Below are 18,967 nucleotides of genomic sequence, written 5' to 3'. Positions count from 1 at the left end.
ACAAAAAATGCATTCAGTGGTCCGCAACAAGGGTGCTTTAAAGAAGTCGAAGATGAAATTGTGAGGTATGTGCATGAAAAACGCAAGGGCGGAATGTCCATACCATGGCGCAATAAACTCGTTTGTTGACTTGACTATACATCGCTAGCCGCTGAATTTGGCCGAACCCGGCAAGCGAAACGTGCGTGTAACAGTAGCCGGTTATAGCTGATGCTGCGTAAAAGTAACAGTTTTATAGACAGCAAAAATAATTTCCTGATGGATCGTTGTATTGTAGAGACGCATGGAATAGGTATTGCCGGAAAATTTTCAATGGGTTCTCTTCGGTATTATGATGCCAATGTTAAGTTAATGGTCTTTACACCCGCGGAAATAAAGAATAATTGTGGCCAAAAAAAAAAAAATTACGGCATGACGTAAGTCTATGTTTGGCGTCTAAGAACAGTCTAAAAATGTGTAGGCCTACTGTACAACAAGGCATTCATGTGATTTTACAAAGTTGTTTTTGAGCCTGATTTAAACTTATGAAGGAAAAAGTGGGGTTCATCTTGGATTCGGAGAAATACGGTACTATATTTTTTCAGAATGAATTTAAACATACACTTTCACGTAGTATCGGATTACGAAAAATAACAAACAAGGCGTAGTTTGGATATCATCTGTGGAAACGCAAGTTTTGAACAAACTGATTGTCGTTTCATACCGATTTTAATGTGCATGGGGGGTTTTCTGACTTTTATACAAAAATCGCATATAACGACAATCCATTATAGCGAGTAATTTTTTCGCTGTTATGAATTCTCGCTATAACGGACTTCTACTGTATATGGATGCATAATAGTGCAAAGGAACTTGTCTTGAAAGTGGCTTAATGATAGAAACAACTTCTGTAACATGTGTGGTGAGCTCACTTTTAAAGCACAGAAGCAAAATTTTATTTCTCTAATTAGAAGAGGGCTCGGTGTGGAAAGCAACGGGAAACTATCTCACTCCTGATTTCCCTAGTATGCCTCCTCAGTGACACCTAGGCTGTCTATGATAGCCTATGGTGGAGCTGTGAAGGATCAGACCAGCCTTCGGGCTGAATACCCAACATACATAGTTAGAAGAGCTTATGAATGTTATTTTGACCACAAAATCAACGGGTACAAGATATGGGCCTCGGACATCTGTTGTTGCAAATATGTAACACTATTAACCTGCCAGTGGTCTCTACACAGTAAAACCTCGTTAATTCGAAGTCATTGGGACTCAAAAATCGGACATCGAATTAACCGCCAATTTGTAATTCAGAAGTGCCAACCCTTGCCGCGTTACAAAATATTCTAAGGCGCGTTACTGTATGCAGTTAACCTTGATTCCCAGTTTAAACCTGTCAAATGCCATGGAGAAAAAAAAAAAAAAAAAAAAAAAAAAAAAATTCCAAGATACATTTAAGAAGGTGCATTTAGAGTATTCAAATAATGCATTTGGATAACTCACTGACAAACATAACCTCTCGCAACGAAATAAAGAAAGAAAGAAACAAACAAACAAACAAACAAAACAACACGATTCAAAGATGAAGAGAATTCTATGCTGGCTCCCATGTGCAATTGCTTTAATCACTGGATTACTGTACTGTATGCATTTTAGATGCCCTGTACTTGCACAGAAAGTACCCGATGCCCTTAAAACATCGTGGCTAATCAAACTTTCCTATGATGAGGGGAGAAAGTCTCTCACTTCTTTCTGTGAAGGATCATGGCATGGCACTTCTCTCGTACTTCAGAAATGTAAACACTTGGGGCGTCATAAAGTATTCTAAGATCCATTAATGCATGCAATCACCTTGATTCACAGTTTAAATCTTTCAAATGCCATGGAAAAGACTATTTCCAAAATGTATCCAACAAGGTGCATTTAAATGTTCAAATAATGCACTTGGATAAATCACTGACAAACATAACCTCACGCAACGAAAGAAAAAGAATCACATGATTCAAAGACGAGGATAAATTATGCTGGTTCCCCTGTGCAAATGCATTATTTTTTGGATTACTCTACCATTTGCATTTTTAGATGCCTTGCACATGCACGGAAAGAGCCTGATGCCCTTAAAAACATTGTGGCTTATCGAACTTCCCTATGACGAGGGAAGGAATTCTCTCGCTTCCGTGTGCATTGTAACACAGTACAATGACCCTCACCCTCGTACGATTTCCCGGCTGGCACTTTCTGTTTGGGCTCGGCATTAAAAGAAAGCAATGCAGTTTCATCGGCAATGACAATATTGTTTGGTACCTACGAATTGATTATATGAACCACGCTTTTTCGTTAACTGTCTGCATCGCCAGTGTTCGTGGATTCTGTTTCTCCACACACTGCCTGTTGCGTGATATTACGGCGTCTAGGCGGGCAATAATTCCATTGTGGAGTTTTATCTCCTGTATGCAGTTATCAGACTGTGCCTCTTATATAGGGCTTCTGAAAAGTTCACCTCCATACACTCCAGCGTCAGTGGGTAGGGTCTGACACATCCCACTCTGATAAGTCTAGTGTCAGACCTAAGACGAAACGCTGGTTAATAGAGCAAACGCCTGAAAAGCCTTACATCTGATCTGTTCCTTAAAACGTTCCTTATAAAATAAGAGTTTTGTCTGTTCATTGTTCAGAATTTAAAAAGAATGGTATTTCTGTGTCAGCCGTGTCTACAGTAACAAGGAAATGCAGTTTTTAATTTTTTGTAATCTCTGTATGTAAGTACGTACATATGTGCATCACAAGAAAACAGATGAAGAGAATTTAATGAAAATTGGCATGTAAAGTTGGGGAAATGGGCCACTAAAATCTAGGCTATAAATCATTTTATTCACCCTGACTGAAATGGTAGTTTAGGGGAAGGCCTAAAATTTAATTCTCAAATATTTAAGTTACTAGTGGTAATATCGATAAATACTACATAACTTATATAGAATTAAATTTCCGGTCATTTATGTCTTATAAATTTACCGTACTAGCTATGATAACAGAGATATTCATGAATTTGTACTTTGTTGCTAAGTCCATATCAACGCCGAGCCATGGAGAAAATGGGTTAACATAATTTAATGAACATCGGTATGTAGAGTTGGGGAATAAGAAACTACAGTCTAAGCTATAAACAATTTTATTCACCCTGGATGAAATGGTAGTTTAGGAGAGAGCTCCTAAAATTTAATTTTTAAATACCTATGTTATTGGCCCTATCCAAAATACCCCATAACAAAAGTTATAGAGAATACAATTTCCGACCATTTATGTCTTATTCGGTACCGTACTGACTATGATAAGAATGGTACTTCAGAGTCGGAAGAAAACTAAATGTGAAGGCCTACAATATCGAAAGGTCATAAAATTGATCAACAATAACATTATATTGACCACTGTTTGTTGGGATATTCTTTGTCTCTTATGCTGCCACTCATCTCCGATAGATGGGATTATTGCTGCGTACCGAGTATAACAGCCTGTCTGCATATTGGTGGGAAATAGCTGGAGGGTTAGATATCTTTCTTCTTTAGCATGCCAATCCTCTGGTTCATACATTTTTTGACACTGCTGGTACGTAACACACTGCTTTCTGTAGTTTTTCTAACTAGTTCATCATAGTATTCCAGCTATTCGATCCCTACTCTGACGCACTGATTGGAATGATCATTGTGCGCACTTAACGGATTAAAGGCAGAGGCTCACTTATGACCTGGTCTAGAATTACATATTTGACCTATTCTAAATTATAGCACCACAATTCACCAAATAACTCGAAATTCAATCCTGAAAAGAGCCGTTTCTAGAAGAAAAGCTTCTTCCTCTTCACTTTTATTAAATTCTACATTCATTTTATTCCAAATAAGCAACAAAGAGGGAGTTTCTCCTCCAGCTTGGAGGGAAAATCTGCCTCCAAGTCAGATAGTTTTTTCCCCTGCCAGTGTAGTGAAATGAGATTTTCCAACTCATCACATACTCCTATTAAACAGATGAGTAGAAGGGAATAGATTTCCCCCCCCACCGAAATTAAATAGTGTTCACGGCTCACAGGTGTCTGCGCCCTGGTCATTCCACCTCTGGAACTTTGGACTGTTAGATCGGCAGTGTAGTTCTGTTCGTTTTCTCATTATGGCGTGGCATGACATCAGTAGACGAATAAGTTTGAGTGGTGTCTCTAAAAGTAGGAAAGATCACAATATGAAGATAAAGCTAGAATTCAGGAGGACAAATTGGGGCAAATATTCATTTATAGGAAGGAGAGTTAGGGATTAGAATAACTTACCAAGGGAGATGTTCAATAAATTTCCAATTTCTTTGCAATCATTTAAGAAAAGGCTAGGGAAAAAATCATATGTAATTTGCACCTGGGCGACTGCCCTAAATGCAGATCAGCAGTGATTTGATTTGATTGAAGAAGTGGGATAGCAGAGACAGATGTAATCATTATATAAAGAAGAACGGACCAAAGAGAGTCACTTAGTCCAGGACAAGGAAATGTTCATCAACCACTTGTGAGTTCTAAAAAAATCTTACTGCCTTGATGCAGAAGGAGATTATAGAGGGGAAAGAATTAATATTTGCAGACGATGATGTGATTTGAGGAGACAGTACAACAGCTGAATGTACTGAATATACGGATTTAACAACGGGGATTGACGATTAACATGGAGAAGAGCAAGACAATGGTGATGAGCAGAGGAAGTAAAAAAACTTCTATCACAGATTTATTTTTCTAAACTGCAAATATGATGTCAAATTTGTAGTCAGCCTGATGAGCTGCGATTCATCCTTCGCTTTTTACCGTGTTCACAATTAAGTATTTATTTTCCACCTAGTCGATACAATGATTGCTTAAGGCAATTTTTAATGGTCAAAAGTGGTACATGTTTCGTATATTATCAACATCTTCAGCCACATAACACTGTTTAGATGAAAAATGTATAAAATTGACAAAGTAATGCTTTAGAGGAAGTGTCCTTAAAATTAAGAATACTTAATTGTGAATCTATTGAAGTGCGATACGGACCATGAAGCTGATTTTATGTAATTTTACCGTGTTGTCGTGAAGGCCACTGGAGCTCGATTCCATTCCCGTGCCGAGTTGTCATTCGTAACACATTTACGATTATCACATGTTAATACGGCATTGTCAACAAAACACAAAAATAATTCATAACATGGCCATACATACTGTACGAAATGAGTATTGTTGCATCTGTTGTTCAACTTATCTCACAAAATATTTTATCAGATACACTCAAAAGATATTAACGTATTTATAAACAAATAAAACACAAAGAAAGATTGAAACAGTACACAGAAGCTATTTATTAGTTTATATTCCGTTCATAATTTACCAACACAGAAAGCCTTTCACTTGCAGAGGGGCTATATTGTTTACCTTAAAAAACCTGAGAGAAAAAATACATAATAAGCATACAGAAATATGTAATTAAAAATCCCTGCTTACGATTATTTACTCGGAATCACCAGCAGAGTGGCTAGTTTTACTTTTGTTATATTTTTCAGTAATGTTCTGCATTTAAATATAACGTACAGAGGTAGTTTACGGCCGTCAACAGTAATGGCCAACATCATCATACACATAATTTTTTGTTGCCGGTAGTTTTAATTATAAAATTTGCCACTCCTTTCTCAGAAATAGTAGTGTTCCTTGCATGTCAAAATACACAGGGGTTTGGTCAGCAGTACCGATCTGCGAGAGGAGATAAGAGTTCTGCTGCCTAAATCTGATCACATGCGTATGAAACTTCGTAATTTTATCAGAGCAGTCGTTAGGCTGTTTTTTGCTCAAAGATGTTTTCCGCCACAAAACTGGTTATTACGCTGCATAAACCAAGTAACCCACCCTGGACTTCCCTTGAATAAGTTTCCAGAATATCGTGGAATCATGCAATTTTCCATGCTTTTAGTTGTAATATTTTGTGATAAACACTGCAACCACTGTTCTGTATCTCTCTCGCCCATTCCAGTAATGCTTCCTCAACACCTGGGAACTTCCCCTGTTTAAAGCCATGAAATGCCACTTGCTGCTTTCTCCAATTTTTCACTTGGTTCTTTGTGAACAGAAAACTCACAGCCCACTGCTCTGTTATCATTTTTACCCCATGATTTTCACCACTTTCAGCTTGAATGAAACCGTGTAACTGTGAACTTTCCCCATGACAAATATTTACTAACAAACTCCACAATAGTTGAGGTCAGACTGCATGCGCAGCAGCACCCTTTCCATTTGTTACTGCAGACTTGCATTCTTGCGACAAGCCCACATTGGATGTGCAGCTCTTAATCAGTGCAGAAATTTAGCCGAATATTTGGTCAGAAATTAGGGGTGCGGCCGATATGCAAGTAAATACGGTACATTAGATACTTGTAAGTGGTCAAACTAGGAAGCTCAAAGTTCCTGCTGTTAAAGAAACCAACAGTACTATTTGGTGAAAGCAGAAAGAATTACATCAAGTTAAATAAAGCTTCAATTACATCAATTACATCTCGCAACATTTCCAAGCATTCATGTATCTGTGTTGGTACTGAAAGGGATATTAGGGGAGCCTCTCCCAGTACCGGCCATTTCCCAGTACCGACCGCCACGTGTTTTTCAGAAACGCAGCTAGATGGCAGATGTTTACTGTGTCTGCTACTTAGATACAATGACAAAGGGATGCCCTTCAGAATCCCTCGCGCCAGTGTTCATTTGCTTGAGAACTGTTGTGATGAGAAGTTGTCATTTCGTTTTCAGTCTGTACTTGGTAAACTTTCAGTCTTTGTGTACCAATCTCTGGTGATTTGATCTCTATTTATTCATATTTATTTTTTATTTGTAGTAAGATAGATAGTAATCGTAACAGCGTTATTGGTAGACTTGTGATTAAATTTAAAATATATATATGTTGCCGTGTATATTGCCCAGTACCAGCCATAAAATTAATTTATCATATGATTACAATATAGGATTTTCTTGCTTTCCAGAACTATTTTATCGATAATGGAAGGCAAATCTAAAATGAAATGGTTACCGGAAAACATGAAAGAGGCAATTCAGATGGTTATGGACGGAAAATTAAGCGTCAGGGAAGCTTCAACGCAGTATTCTGTTCCAAGAAACACATTGGGAGGTAGAGTAAGAGTAATAAGAACTGGTGGCGAAGTGACTCCACAGATGGGAAAAAGAATTGATGCTCAAAAAGAAGATCTTCCTGCAGAAGCTACTTCTTCTTCCAGAGTTGAAATGCCTTCTACATCACAAGAATTCTGAAGATTGCAGAAGAAATATCCCCACAATCAGATTTGACAGAAAGGAAAATTACCATAAGAAAGAGGAGAAGTGAAAAGAGTGAAATTCTAACATCCACTCCGTATAAGAAAATGTTGGAAGGAAAAGACCAGAGATTGAAAGAAAAAAGGGAGAAAGCTAATGAAAGAAAGAAAATCAGAGATACAAAAGTGTTTTCAAGAGTAAAAAAAACAAAAAACAGTAGAGCTGCGAAGAGACTTAACTTCGAGTCCAAGACAAAGCAGAATGGCACAGGGCAATCAGGCGATCGAGAAACAGAATGCATCATTTGCCTGGAAACAACGGACGAAGCTTGGGTTCAGTGTGTTTCTTGTCAGGGTTGGGGACATCTTCAATGTGCAGATCAAGAGAACATTGACTTTTACAAATGTGATCATTGTATTTAGAACATTTTTTCTGTATTCCACTGAAATTTTTAAATATCTTATTTGAACTTTTCATACTTTGATATGTAGGATTATTTATCGTGTAAAATTTGCTTTATGTATTTGTATTGTTAATTAAAGTTTTGTAATGTTTCATTGAAGTTTAAATGTGTATTTGTAAAGTATCCATTCCTCATTTTTAAATAATAAGAGAAAGTGTCTGGCTGGCCGGTACTGGGAAACATTTTTTGTAATGTGAGGTTTTGTAAGAATTCTATTGTTGTAATGGACATGCACACTCATTTTCTTCATGTCTACTCAAGGCAATTGTAACAATACTGTATCAGGCCTCTTTTAACTTGATCAGATTTATTGCTGACCATTCTATTTTTGAACAATGAAGGAAAATTATTAGGTGACCGATACTGGGAGAGGCTCCCCTATTATTTCTCCAAAATTCCAACTAGGTACAGTGAGGAGAATAGAGAATTACCAACAACAATATCTCAGCATGGGTTAGACTGCTTATAAATTTAAAAACCATAAAAGAAATTCCCTGAAAAGGCTGATATTTAGTTTGCAAATTACCTTGATGGTGAAATTGAGCATGAGGCAGTCGGGGTACTCTTCAGCAAGGCGGTAGATAAGAGATCGCCACGTGGGATGTTCAATCATTTCTGTCAGCCAAGCAGGGGTCTGGAAAACACGTTGAAATGTGAAAAATATGCTATAGGCTAAAAGCTAAATTACTTCAGCAAGGGTTCATTCAAAACATTAACAAAGAAATATGCTTTTCACAATCTCTGCATAAGGCATAGATTTTTATAAGTTTTCATGTAACACATTGAACCACTGGATTAATTAGCCAGGAACATCAACCAAGTTACTTTTTTCTATTTGTTTTACATCGCACCAATATAGACAGGTCTTACAGTGACACTGGGATAGGACAAGGCTAGGACTGTGAAGGAAGCTACCAAAACCTTAATTAAGATACAGCTCCAAGCATTTGATTGGTGTAAAAATGAGAAACCATGGAAAACCATCTTCAAACAGTGGGGTTCATACTGTCTCACCTTCCAAGCTCACAGCTGAATGGCCCAAACTGCGTAGCCACTACCAAGTCTTTACGTGATCTCTGGTAGGAGTAGAAGGAAATCCAAGGGAAGATGTGATCGATGGTCTGGACAGGAGCTCCACAATCAGGAGAAATGTGAAATGCGAGTCAAAATTCTATGCAAAAACATGTTTCACACCTCTCCTATCAGCCATTCACTGCACAAATGTCTCGAGTCATTGACTCATGACTTTTCTGTAAGGACTGAAAAGTTATACATCATAGTGTTCTTTTGCAGTTGGGTAGAACTACCTTTACACTATAGCTTCCAATGGAAACCTGTGTTCTCAAAAGTCTTTTGCTGTTCCTTTAAGTCCTTTACACCGTACGTCTGTAATGGCAGCTGAAACACCTTGAACACGTATCAGAGGAAATGTTCAAAGTGACGACCTTCAGCTTGAATACAAGCCCCCGCTTGTTGTCGCATGGAGTTAAACACGCGATCAGAAATGCCTGGTGTAGTGCGTACTGCCTGAAAGGTTGTCACAATGCACTCGCATACTGTAAAGTTGCTTCTTCAGGAATAGGAGCCGTGTACACGAGAGACTTAACGTGTCCCCACAGGTAAAAGTCCAGAGGGTTCAAGTCAGGAAAGCGTGGTGGTGGCCAAGCAATCGGTCCTCCTCTACCTATCCAGTGCTCAGAAAAAGAGGTATTAAGGTACCTGCGGGCAGCAGAACTGAAATGTGCAGGAGAAACATCATGCATGAAAAACATTTGTCGACGGGATGCAAGTGGCATGTCTTCCAAGTAATCAGGCAATGCATTACACAAGAAATTTGTGTTGTTCTGTCCAGTAAGCCTATTCGGAAGAACGTAGGGTCCCAACAAGGAATCACCAACAATGCCTGCCCAAATGTTAATGGTGAACCTCTGTTGTTGAGACGATTGAATGATTGCATGAGGACATGTAAATATTACTATAATTCATTTGTGTCATAAAGTTTGAATAAATCGGGAAGTATACATTTCCAGACCCATGTTGTCATAACCTTTTTTTCTTCTCTCTATGTGGGGAATCCATTCCTAAATTTCTGCCGTCGAGTTTTGGTACATCCTGTATATGTACCAAAATTTCACACTTTAGTTAGTTTGCCAGGTTTGTAAACGTGGAATCTACAGCTAACATCCCTTCATGTAGAGCAACCTATTGTTCAGAGGTGTACACTAATGAAAATTTGTCTGATAGTCCCTCCAGTATAGGTTGAATTTTGTACAATCTGCCAGAACTAGTCTCAAAGAGGCTGAAGTCACTGAAAAGAAAAAGAGGGAAAATCTTTTCAAACTGGTTCCAAGACACGCTCTTTAATGTGGGGTTTCCAAGATTGAGTCCTCAGTCCAATACAGTTTCAAAACCCATTCTTTAGTAAGTCCTGTCACAACCATTAAACCCAAGAATAATTTTAGCTATGAATGTCGACTGGCTTCCATATCTGCACAAGAGAGTATTTGGTGAAGGGGTAAGGTGAAGAGCCAATTACCTAACTGGCATGTAAGTTAGTTACTTTGGGAACATTTTTGAAAAAATCTTCAGAAAGATAATTCATGGTTTCATTATCATCAGAATATTTAGTCCTGAATTAGCTGTGAATGGTGACTAAGTTGGTCTACATACATTCTTAGGCAATTCTTCATATTCACTGTCGCTGTCACTTTTTCCTTTAACTGATATAAATTCATCACCCGAGTCATTAATGACATCATTTCCAATACTGTATCGGTTTACAAACTTTCTTTGTAAGCCATAGCTCTTGTCTATTTCAGAACACACCCATCAAAACTCACAATGCGCACTTCGAAACATAACGAGGCTCTCCCAGTGCTCCAACTCAACCTTCGTTCAAAGAAGATATAACAAACATGCGGTACGCATGGCTGCATATAAGCAGGGTGAAGAAAAATACTTAATTTATTTACCGTCCATAGGATAGAAGAGCAACTATGACAAAAGAAGCAACTGGGCCTTGGTTTAAATTTTGTCAGTCCCTGCAAAAGTGGATAAGGCATCTTACAAATTATATCATAGTGAATATGTTAGCAAGTCCATATAGTGTAATTTACTTTCTCTCCATCAAAAAGCTTTTACACACCGATTTCCTTCCCGATATTCTCATTTCTTATCCTGTCCTTCAATATCTTTCCTATCAAACTTCTGGGTCTGGAGCCATATTATTACTCCTTACATGGGAGAGCAAAGCACATACTTCCTAAATGAGCCACTAAGCTAGTAAGATACCTATAATTAGGACTGAACAGCTACACTACTTTTTTTTTTTTTTACAAGCTGCTTTACATCACACTGGCACAGATAGGTCTTACAGCGATGATGGGAATGAAAGGACTAGGAGTGGGAAGGAAGCAGCTGTGGCATTTATTAAGTTACAACCCCAGCAATGGCCTGGTGTAAAAATGGGAAAGCACGGAAAACCATCTTCACGTTTGCCGACAGTGAGGTTCGAACCCACTATCTCTTAAATGCAAACTCACAGCTGCAGAGCTATACTAATCTTGAGCCACTTATGACCATCGAGGTTTCTACTAGTCACTAGACTGAACCCATCCTTTGTTAACACTCTTGCATTTTTATTGGAGGGTCACAAGACTCAAGTCTGTCCTTCATATCGCTGTGAGTGTTGGAGGTCTTCTTGAACTCTAAAAATATGGTGTGAAAACAGCACAGATCTGGTGGGGCAATGTGCAATAGGAACAAATTCTTATTTTAAATAGCTAAAATTTCATGTCTTACAAAGTACTAGTAAAAAGTTTATCTTTTAGGATTTCCGATATTTGTTCATTCACTTAACATTAGCAATCATATGAGACAAGCACACATACTGTTTTGTGTAAACATGCATGTCAGTTAATTTTCAATAGGTCTAACAACTTGGTCTACCAGTGTAGAATGAAATCAAATAATGGCATTACACAACCACAGAGATTAGGAAATCTAGCAAAATCATTTGAATGGAGCACACTGGTTTAGGGAAGTGAAAGTTGGACATGAGGAAAACAGGATAAGATAACCATGAAGCAGTAGCATCATAGATATGGCATAAAATGAAAAGAACGAGCAGGACTGATAGTCCCTTTGATGGGGTGACAGTACCTCTTGGGATCACTGTAAGTAACAAAGAGTTAACAAAAGGAATTATCTTCATTCAGGTAATCACATTCACGAGACGTAAAGTAAGATTACAGACCTCTTTACATGGTTATGAGGGTATTTAGGGTTGTAGTCAGGATGTAAAAGAAGAGAGCACGTAAGTCTCTCATAAGACCCCAATTAGAGTATGGTTCCAGTGTATGGGACTCACACTAGGACTACTTCTTATGACAACTGGAAAAGATCCAAAGGTAAGCAACACGATTTGTTCTGGGTAGTTTCCAATAAAGGGGGTAATGTTATGAAAATGTTGCAAACTTAGGAGTAAAGAGACAGGATGCTTGACTAAATGGCATGTTCTAAACTTAATCTCATAATGATAACCGTATTGGAGTTCAGAATGTAAAAGTTTCAAACAGATTTATTAAAAACCACCATTCCAATTAAATGACATACATGTAGAGTATTGGAATGGTGGTTTTTAATAAATCTATTGAAACGTTTACATGTTCCGAACTGTCAGTGGTAATGGCGTGAATGATATTAGTAGATGAATAAGCTTGAATGGAGCTTTTAAAAGTAGGAAAATCATAACATGAAGATAAAGCTGGAATTCTAGAGGACAAATTGGGACAAATATTCATTTACAGGACGAGGAGTAAGGAATTTATCGAGGGAAATGTTTGATAAATTTCCCAGTTCTTTGAAAACATTCAACAAAAGGCTACGTAAATAATTGATAAGGAATCTGCTACCTTAATGAACATGAAATGTTAAGGAAGAAACAAAGAGGTCAACCTAGCAAAAAGTGCCTGGAGCACAAGGAGGAACAGATATGGGAATTACACACAGATGAAGAAGCCATTAGAATATAGAGGACTTCTAGAACATGACAATGAATGAATAATAAATGAATTAATTAGACAAGCCCCAGCCAACTCACTTTACCAGGATATAAATCACAGCCTGATTTTTAATAAGTTAACACACTTGTCCATAGCAAAAGTGGATTTGTGTCACATTTCTCAACCGCTTCGCAAAAGCTGAATATTAAAGTGACAATTATGATATGTTTTATGTTTTGGACTAACCTTATTTGTGTACTGAAGAATAACCATAACTCACTATACAAGAAAATAGAATATCTGGCAACCAGTCAATACTTTACCTCTCCTTCCTCAGTGAAAATTGTATCAGCCTTCTTGGGATCAAAGGTCTTCAGGATCATGTCTTTCAAATGGTTCTCAACCATAGCTTGAACATCTGTAACTTTGACTCCTGGAAAAAGATAAATATAACATTTGTCAAAATGCCTCAACTTATAAAACTTATAAAAGCCAACAGGAGCCAGTTCATAAAAAAAAGAAAAAATAATTTGGTATTACATGCATACCTCCCAAAATGAGCCACTCTGCCAGAAGGTTAGCCATCTGAGCCACAGCATTGTAGTTACGAGATAACAGCTCGATAACCTGTTCCGGGTTACCCCCAGCTTGAAAGTACCTGTGCAATCATCTCAGAATTATACAGGGAACACTGATAGAAGCACTTGTCTGATATAATCATTTTGAAAAACATGAAGCAAGACGTTATGAACTTAACTTTGTCCTGAATATTAATTCTGAAAGAAATATTTGTGGGTCCACCTTATCAATACACCAAAGACTGAAACACTAAAAATAAGTGGTAAATTTAGAGATATAAAAGCTATGGTACATGTTTCAAACCAGGATATTTTCAGCCGACTATACACATTGGAAAGACATCTGAAACAGTTATAAAATATGTTAAAACAATTTAAATGGATAAAATTATGAAAAACATGAGGAAGCTAATTAAAAAGTTAAATACAGTGTACGGTATTACTGTATCTTCTTGCTTCGGATTTAACAAGAAATGATGAAGTGGTTGGGAACAAACTCGTCTTGTGCTAAATCAAGTGTGTATCAGGCTGGGTTGGAAGAACTTTTCATCATTTGTAATAATTTTCGTACAGCATGTTTAAAATGGCCAACCATAAATTCTGACAGAGTACATATAGTTGATGAATGAAATCAAATATTATAAACGAAGAGTTTCATTATTCTTATTTAAGATTATATAGTAACATTCACTTTGTTTTTTTATGCCTCAGTTAATAAGTTTTCCATATACTGACCAACTGCATTCCTTTTCTCCCTTGATATCAGAACTGATCTAATCTTTTACCACCTGGATTTATCTTTTTGGTCCCTTCACTTTTTCTTATCCCACACTTCACAACCATAGACTGAGTGTTGAAAGCCTGCCCTCCTGATGAAGTTAGGAAGCAGAAATGACCTCATTGGGAGCTGAGAAGAAATTGATGTAAAAGAACTGGGACTGATGTGTAGATTGTTCTTCTCCCTGTCCTTTGGCATTTTCATGTTTGCCCTCACTTCCTATTTAATGCTCCCTCTTCCCACACTAACCTCCCATTGGGTGGTATGAATAAACCCTGAGTTCTTACTCAAAGTATATACTCATCAGCATAAGCATTTAGTAGAAGTATATTCTCAGCCTAAGTAGTATGTACTCCAATGGGTAAGAATAAGAATGGTCTCCTTCGATGTAGTAGATACTCAAGCGCACTACCATGTGGATCCTTTGAAATTGAGGAAGTACTCATGTTACGAACGGCTGTCAACACACACAACCTCAATTACAGGAGTTTCAATTTCCATTCTGTCTACATGCATAAACAACGGCAAATATTCCACCAATAACATCCATATACATTTTACGAGAATATTCTCTTCTGTTCTTTTAAGTCTCAGACAAAGGTCCGTCGCTCTAGGGTCAGTTTAAACCAAATAACAAGCAATGTGCATTAGAAGGTAGAAACATGTATGATAACACAGGCATAAAAGTAAAATGAAAATAAGAATGAAACAAATGTGTAGCGTTAACCCTACAGGCACATTAATACTTTCATTGCCTTTCTTGTTTGTGTATAATATTCATCAAAATTTGTAGGCTGTCCTCTTTAATAAATCTCAGAAGGACATGTTCGAGGCTTTGGGATGCCTAACTCAAAACAAATTTCAAGCAGGAAGAACGAAGAAATAAATAAATTATATTTATTGCCACTTGTTTTACTTTGCACCAGCACAGACAGGATGGCAACGATGGGATAGGAAAGGTCTACTGGAAAGGAAACGACCATGGTCTTGATCAAGGTTCAATCCCAGCATATGCCAGGTAATAAAATAAACCATGGAAAACCACCTTCTCGGATGCCAACAGTTGGGATCGAATCCCTGTCTCCTGAATCCAAGATGATAGCTATGAGACCCAAACTGCGAAGTGAACTTGCTCGGCGGATATATATTGTGAAAGTGAGAATAAAACAAAACTTATGTGGTGAGGTGGTGATTATTGTTTTAAGAGGAAGTACAACTAGGCAACCATCCTCTATATAACACTAATCAGAGAGAAAAAATGGAAAAGATCTGAAGGGCATGAAAACGAAAGACTCCCTAGGCCTCAAGTGCTCTAATACTGCCAGGGTCATAAAAGAACAAGAGTTGATCAAGGGAGGTCGGATAGGATAGATGAAAGTGAGGTGCCTGGCACAAGTATGTGGAAGTAATGCCAAGACTACGCCAAACCACGCTTGCAAGTTGACAGCCCTGGAGCCCCTTTTAGTTGCCTCTTACAATAGGGCAGGGGATACTGTGGGTGATATTCTACCATCCCCATACATTGGGGGATTGTATCTTATGTAGGCTATGTATGTTTCGAATGAAACATCTGCCCGATATTCCGGGTGATCATGAGGGTCCAGAAGGACCCTTGTTTATGAACTCACCACCCTAATACGTAGGCCATGCTGCTGGAAAATTATACTCTTTCTGAGGCTCTTGTTTTATAACAGCAAGTTTTGTATTAGTTTGAGGAAATTTAACCCATACTGCAGCTTTAGTTACGAAGTACCCCACATAACCTCAACAATATTTTTAGAGAGTGGTTTGATGTGTATCAAGTCCCCTATGCCACACTGAAATCCAAGGCGATCTACCAGTTTTAAAAATGCTTTTAATTTAACGTTATTCTAAACAGCACCTCATGCTTCCAGTTTCCACGGTCCAAATAAATTCAATTTCTGAAAATGACATAGACTTTAAAAATTCTTAGAATTCACCTACCCATGTTCTTCCTGGAAACAGTCCCATCAGCAACCACATTATTAATAAACTCAGCAATTTATATCACACATTTAAGAGCAGTAAATAAGTAGATGCTAATACTTAAGATGCATATAACCCCTATTAAAAACTGACCAAGCATATACTCATCAATATGAGAAGGCACTCTCCTTTATTCATACCACAAATGAGAGTCTACTCTCAAGCTGTTAAAAATGTCAGTTTATACTACACCACCTCCATGGCTTGAATACGTACTCAGCTAATGAGTACATTCTCATGAAGTGGAGTATATGCTCAGAAAAGTTGAGTATATACTAAATACTCATTTTTATACATACCACTCATTATTTTTATCCTCAATATATGAACTGACCAGTCACTGTGTTTATGATGATAATGCTGCTGCTTGTTCTTTAACCCTCAGATATCCGAGCGAGCTACAGGTGTAGTCCAGTCATTTATTTCATTTTAGTACAGAGTATATTCGTTGCTAGGAATGTTGATACTCTCTATAGCTACCTCTCAATGTTGCAATTAACTGGCGAGTGTGTTTCCGGCTTGAATAGGCGCGGCATTTAGGCGCCAGACGGATTAGAAGTGGTCTGGGCTGAAACAGTAGCCCGCACAAGCATTGCTGTTTCAGTGCTGATAATGACCAAGCAAAGGAAACGTTGCTGCGCATGCAGCCGAGTAGATGACTTTCAAATCAGTCAGTGGTTGGATGAAAGTAGTGATAGTATTGTTAGCGGTGATAGTGACGATAGTGAACAGGATACACTTACACACGAATTACACCAAACCGAATCTGAAGAGGGTACAAGCAGTGAGGAAGATACCCCGCTCGAGTGTCCAGCAACAAATGACGATGCATGTACCGGCAGCAGTAATTCCAGATGGTTCGCTACCAAGGACAATTTCAAGTGGCTAAGGGATCATCCACTTTCCAATGTCCGTACAACAGCCCATAATATTATCATGCACTTTCCTGGCCAAGGAATTGCTTGTACTGCGAAAACTGAACTAGAACGTTTAGAACTTTTTATACATAGCAATACAAATGATAACCACAGCGACAAATATTTATATAGGTGAATTAAACGACAAGTTTGAATGTGATTGTGATGCACAATTTACCGATACTACAGAAATATGTGCTTTGATAGAGTGCTAAAATTCCCTAAAACGCTCACAGAAACTCGAAGACAGTTTTTTTAACCTGATATTGTTTTTATTTATTTACCATGCAAATATGTTCTAATGTAGGAATTTGGGTGTGTGTGTGTATATATATATATATATAAAGATTCGGATCTTGACTGATTTTCATGATGTGTAGGTGTCTCTGTAAGGTATTGTGGCCTGTAGAGGGCAACGCGTCCGCCTGTCACCCGCCAGCCCCGGGTTCGATTCCCGGCCGGGTCAGGGGCTTTTAATTGTAAATGATTAATATCCCTGGCCTGGGGACTGGGTGTTTGTGTCGTCCTTAACGTTTCTTTCCTCACATTCAACACTTCACACTTCCGCAATTTCCAAATACATGCAGGTTCACAACATATGGTGCAAAGTAGGGGCAAAAGACCTCTAGGTCGACGCTCTGAATAAATAGCATTAAAAAAAAGTATTAGCAAGAACTGAATTATAATCCGTGCAGAATGCATTCTACCATCCAACTTCCTCTTTCATTCCTTTGTCCCAGTTTGAATTCTCCTACTGGATTACCTTCTCTTCCTAGGTCCCATCACAATTAGACTCCAGTCTCCTTTACATATTATACTGAATATTCTCTCTGTTCATATATTTAAATTTCTTCATTATTAACTGAACTTGTAGGCATATAGACATGCACTACTGTGGTGGGCATTGGCTTGATGTCTATATTGAAAACAATAATCCGTTCACTATTCTGGTCATAGTAGCTTACCCACTGCCCTATTTTCTCATTCATTATTAAACCAACTCCTCCATTTCCCCTGTTTGATTTTGTATTGATAATTCTGCAGTAGCCTGACTAAAACTCCTGTTCTTCCTGCAAACATACTTCACTTATACCAACTAGATCTAATTTAAGTGTATATATTTTACTTTTCAGATTCTGTACCTTACTACAACAACAATTCATACTTCTAACATTACACACTCCAACTCGCTGAATGCCAGCATTTATCTTGCTGGTGAATGCCTCCTCTCATGTAGGTCCCCCATCTAAAGATCCAAATGGGGGGACTATTTTACCTCTGGAATATTTTACCCGGGATGAAGCCATCATCAGTACATCATTAACTCATAGTTCCCGCTTGGTGGCCATTATCGTTAAGGCATCAAGTCTATCGTGGTAAGCCAGTTCAAGTCCCATTGGTGGGGAAAAAACTTCACTATCAGGATGTTGGCCAGCAGGGTAGGAGAGATGGTGGTACAGATTGAGTGCCATAAGTCTGGATTCACCTCTCTGGATTGTGCATATGGAATGAGGGCATATGTCACTCTTAATGGTGATTCATATGTCAGATGGCAGCAATAAGCCTTGAGATCAAACCCCTTGGTGTTATTCAACAGTAGGCTATGCCAAGGCCGGGTTTCACCCTCTCCCTACATCATCATCATCATCATCATCATCATCATCATAATACATCCAAACATGCAGGTTTCCCATGGGCGTCGTCAAATAGAAAGACCTGCACCAAGCAAACCGAACATGTACTTGAACACTCCCGGCACTAGAAGCCATAATACGTTTAAAAAAATAATAATAATAATATTTCATACAGAGCGCGCTGCATGTCCTCTGGAGTTAGTTATGGCTGAAGTTTCCTGTTTCTTTCAGCGGTGTAGCAGTATCAAAGTAGCTAAGCCATATTATTACAATCTATATTATCAGCCAATCATCCAGAC

The 18,967-nt window shown here is 38.1% G+C and overlaps 1 protein-coding gene across 2 annotated transcripts in view; it reads right to left on the bottom strand.

Moving 5' to 3' along the window:
- Nucleotides 1-18,967, bottom strand: part of TH1 (negative elongation factor complex member TH1) — a 142,283-nt gene that overhangs the window by 108,638 nt on the left and 14,678 nt on the right. For both annotated transcript variants that reach the window (XM_067147054.2, XM_067147053.2), the window contains 3 exons: nucleotides 13,303-13,412; nucleotides 13,078-13,187; nucleotides 8,278-8,385 (listed from right to left, as the gene is read on the bottom strand). In XM_067147054.2, the coding sequence (XP_067003155.1) occupies nucleotides 8,278-8,385; nucleotides 13,078-13,187; nucleotides 13,303-13,412 (328 nt within the window). The remainder of the gene's footprint in view (nucleotides 1-8,277; nucleotides 8,386-13,077; nucleotides 13,188-13,302; nucleotides 13,413-18,967) is intronic.

The sequence above is a fragment of the Anabrus simplex genome, chromosome 5 (assembly GCF_040414725.1).
Source record: "Anabrus simplex isolate iqAnaSimp1 chromosome 5, ASM4041472v1, whole genome shotgun sequence".
NCBI lineage: Eukaryota > Metazoa > Arthropoda > Insecta > Orthoptera > Tettigoniidae > Anabrus > Anabrus simplex.
Note: the sequence above shows the minus strand (reverse complement) of the source record. Positions and strands in the feature narration are given on the sequence as shown.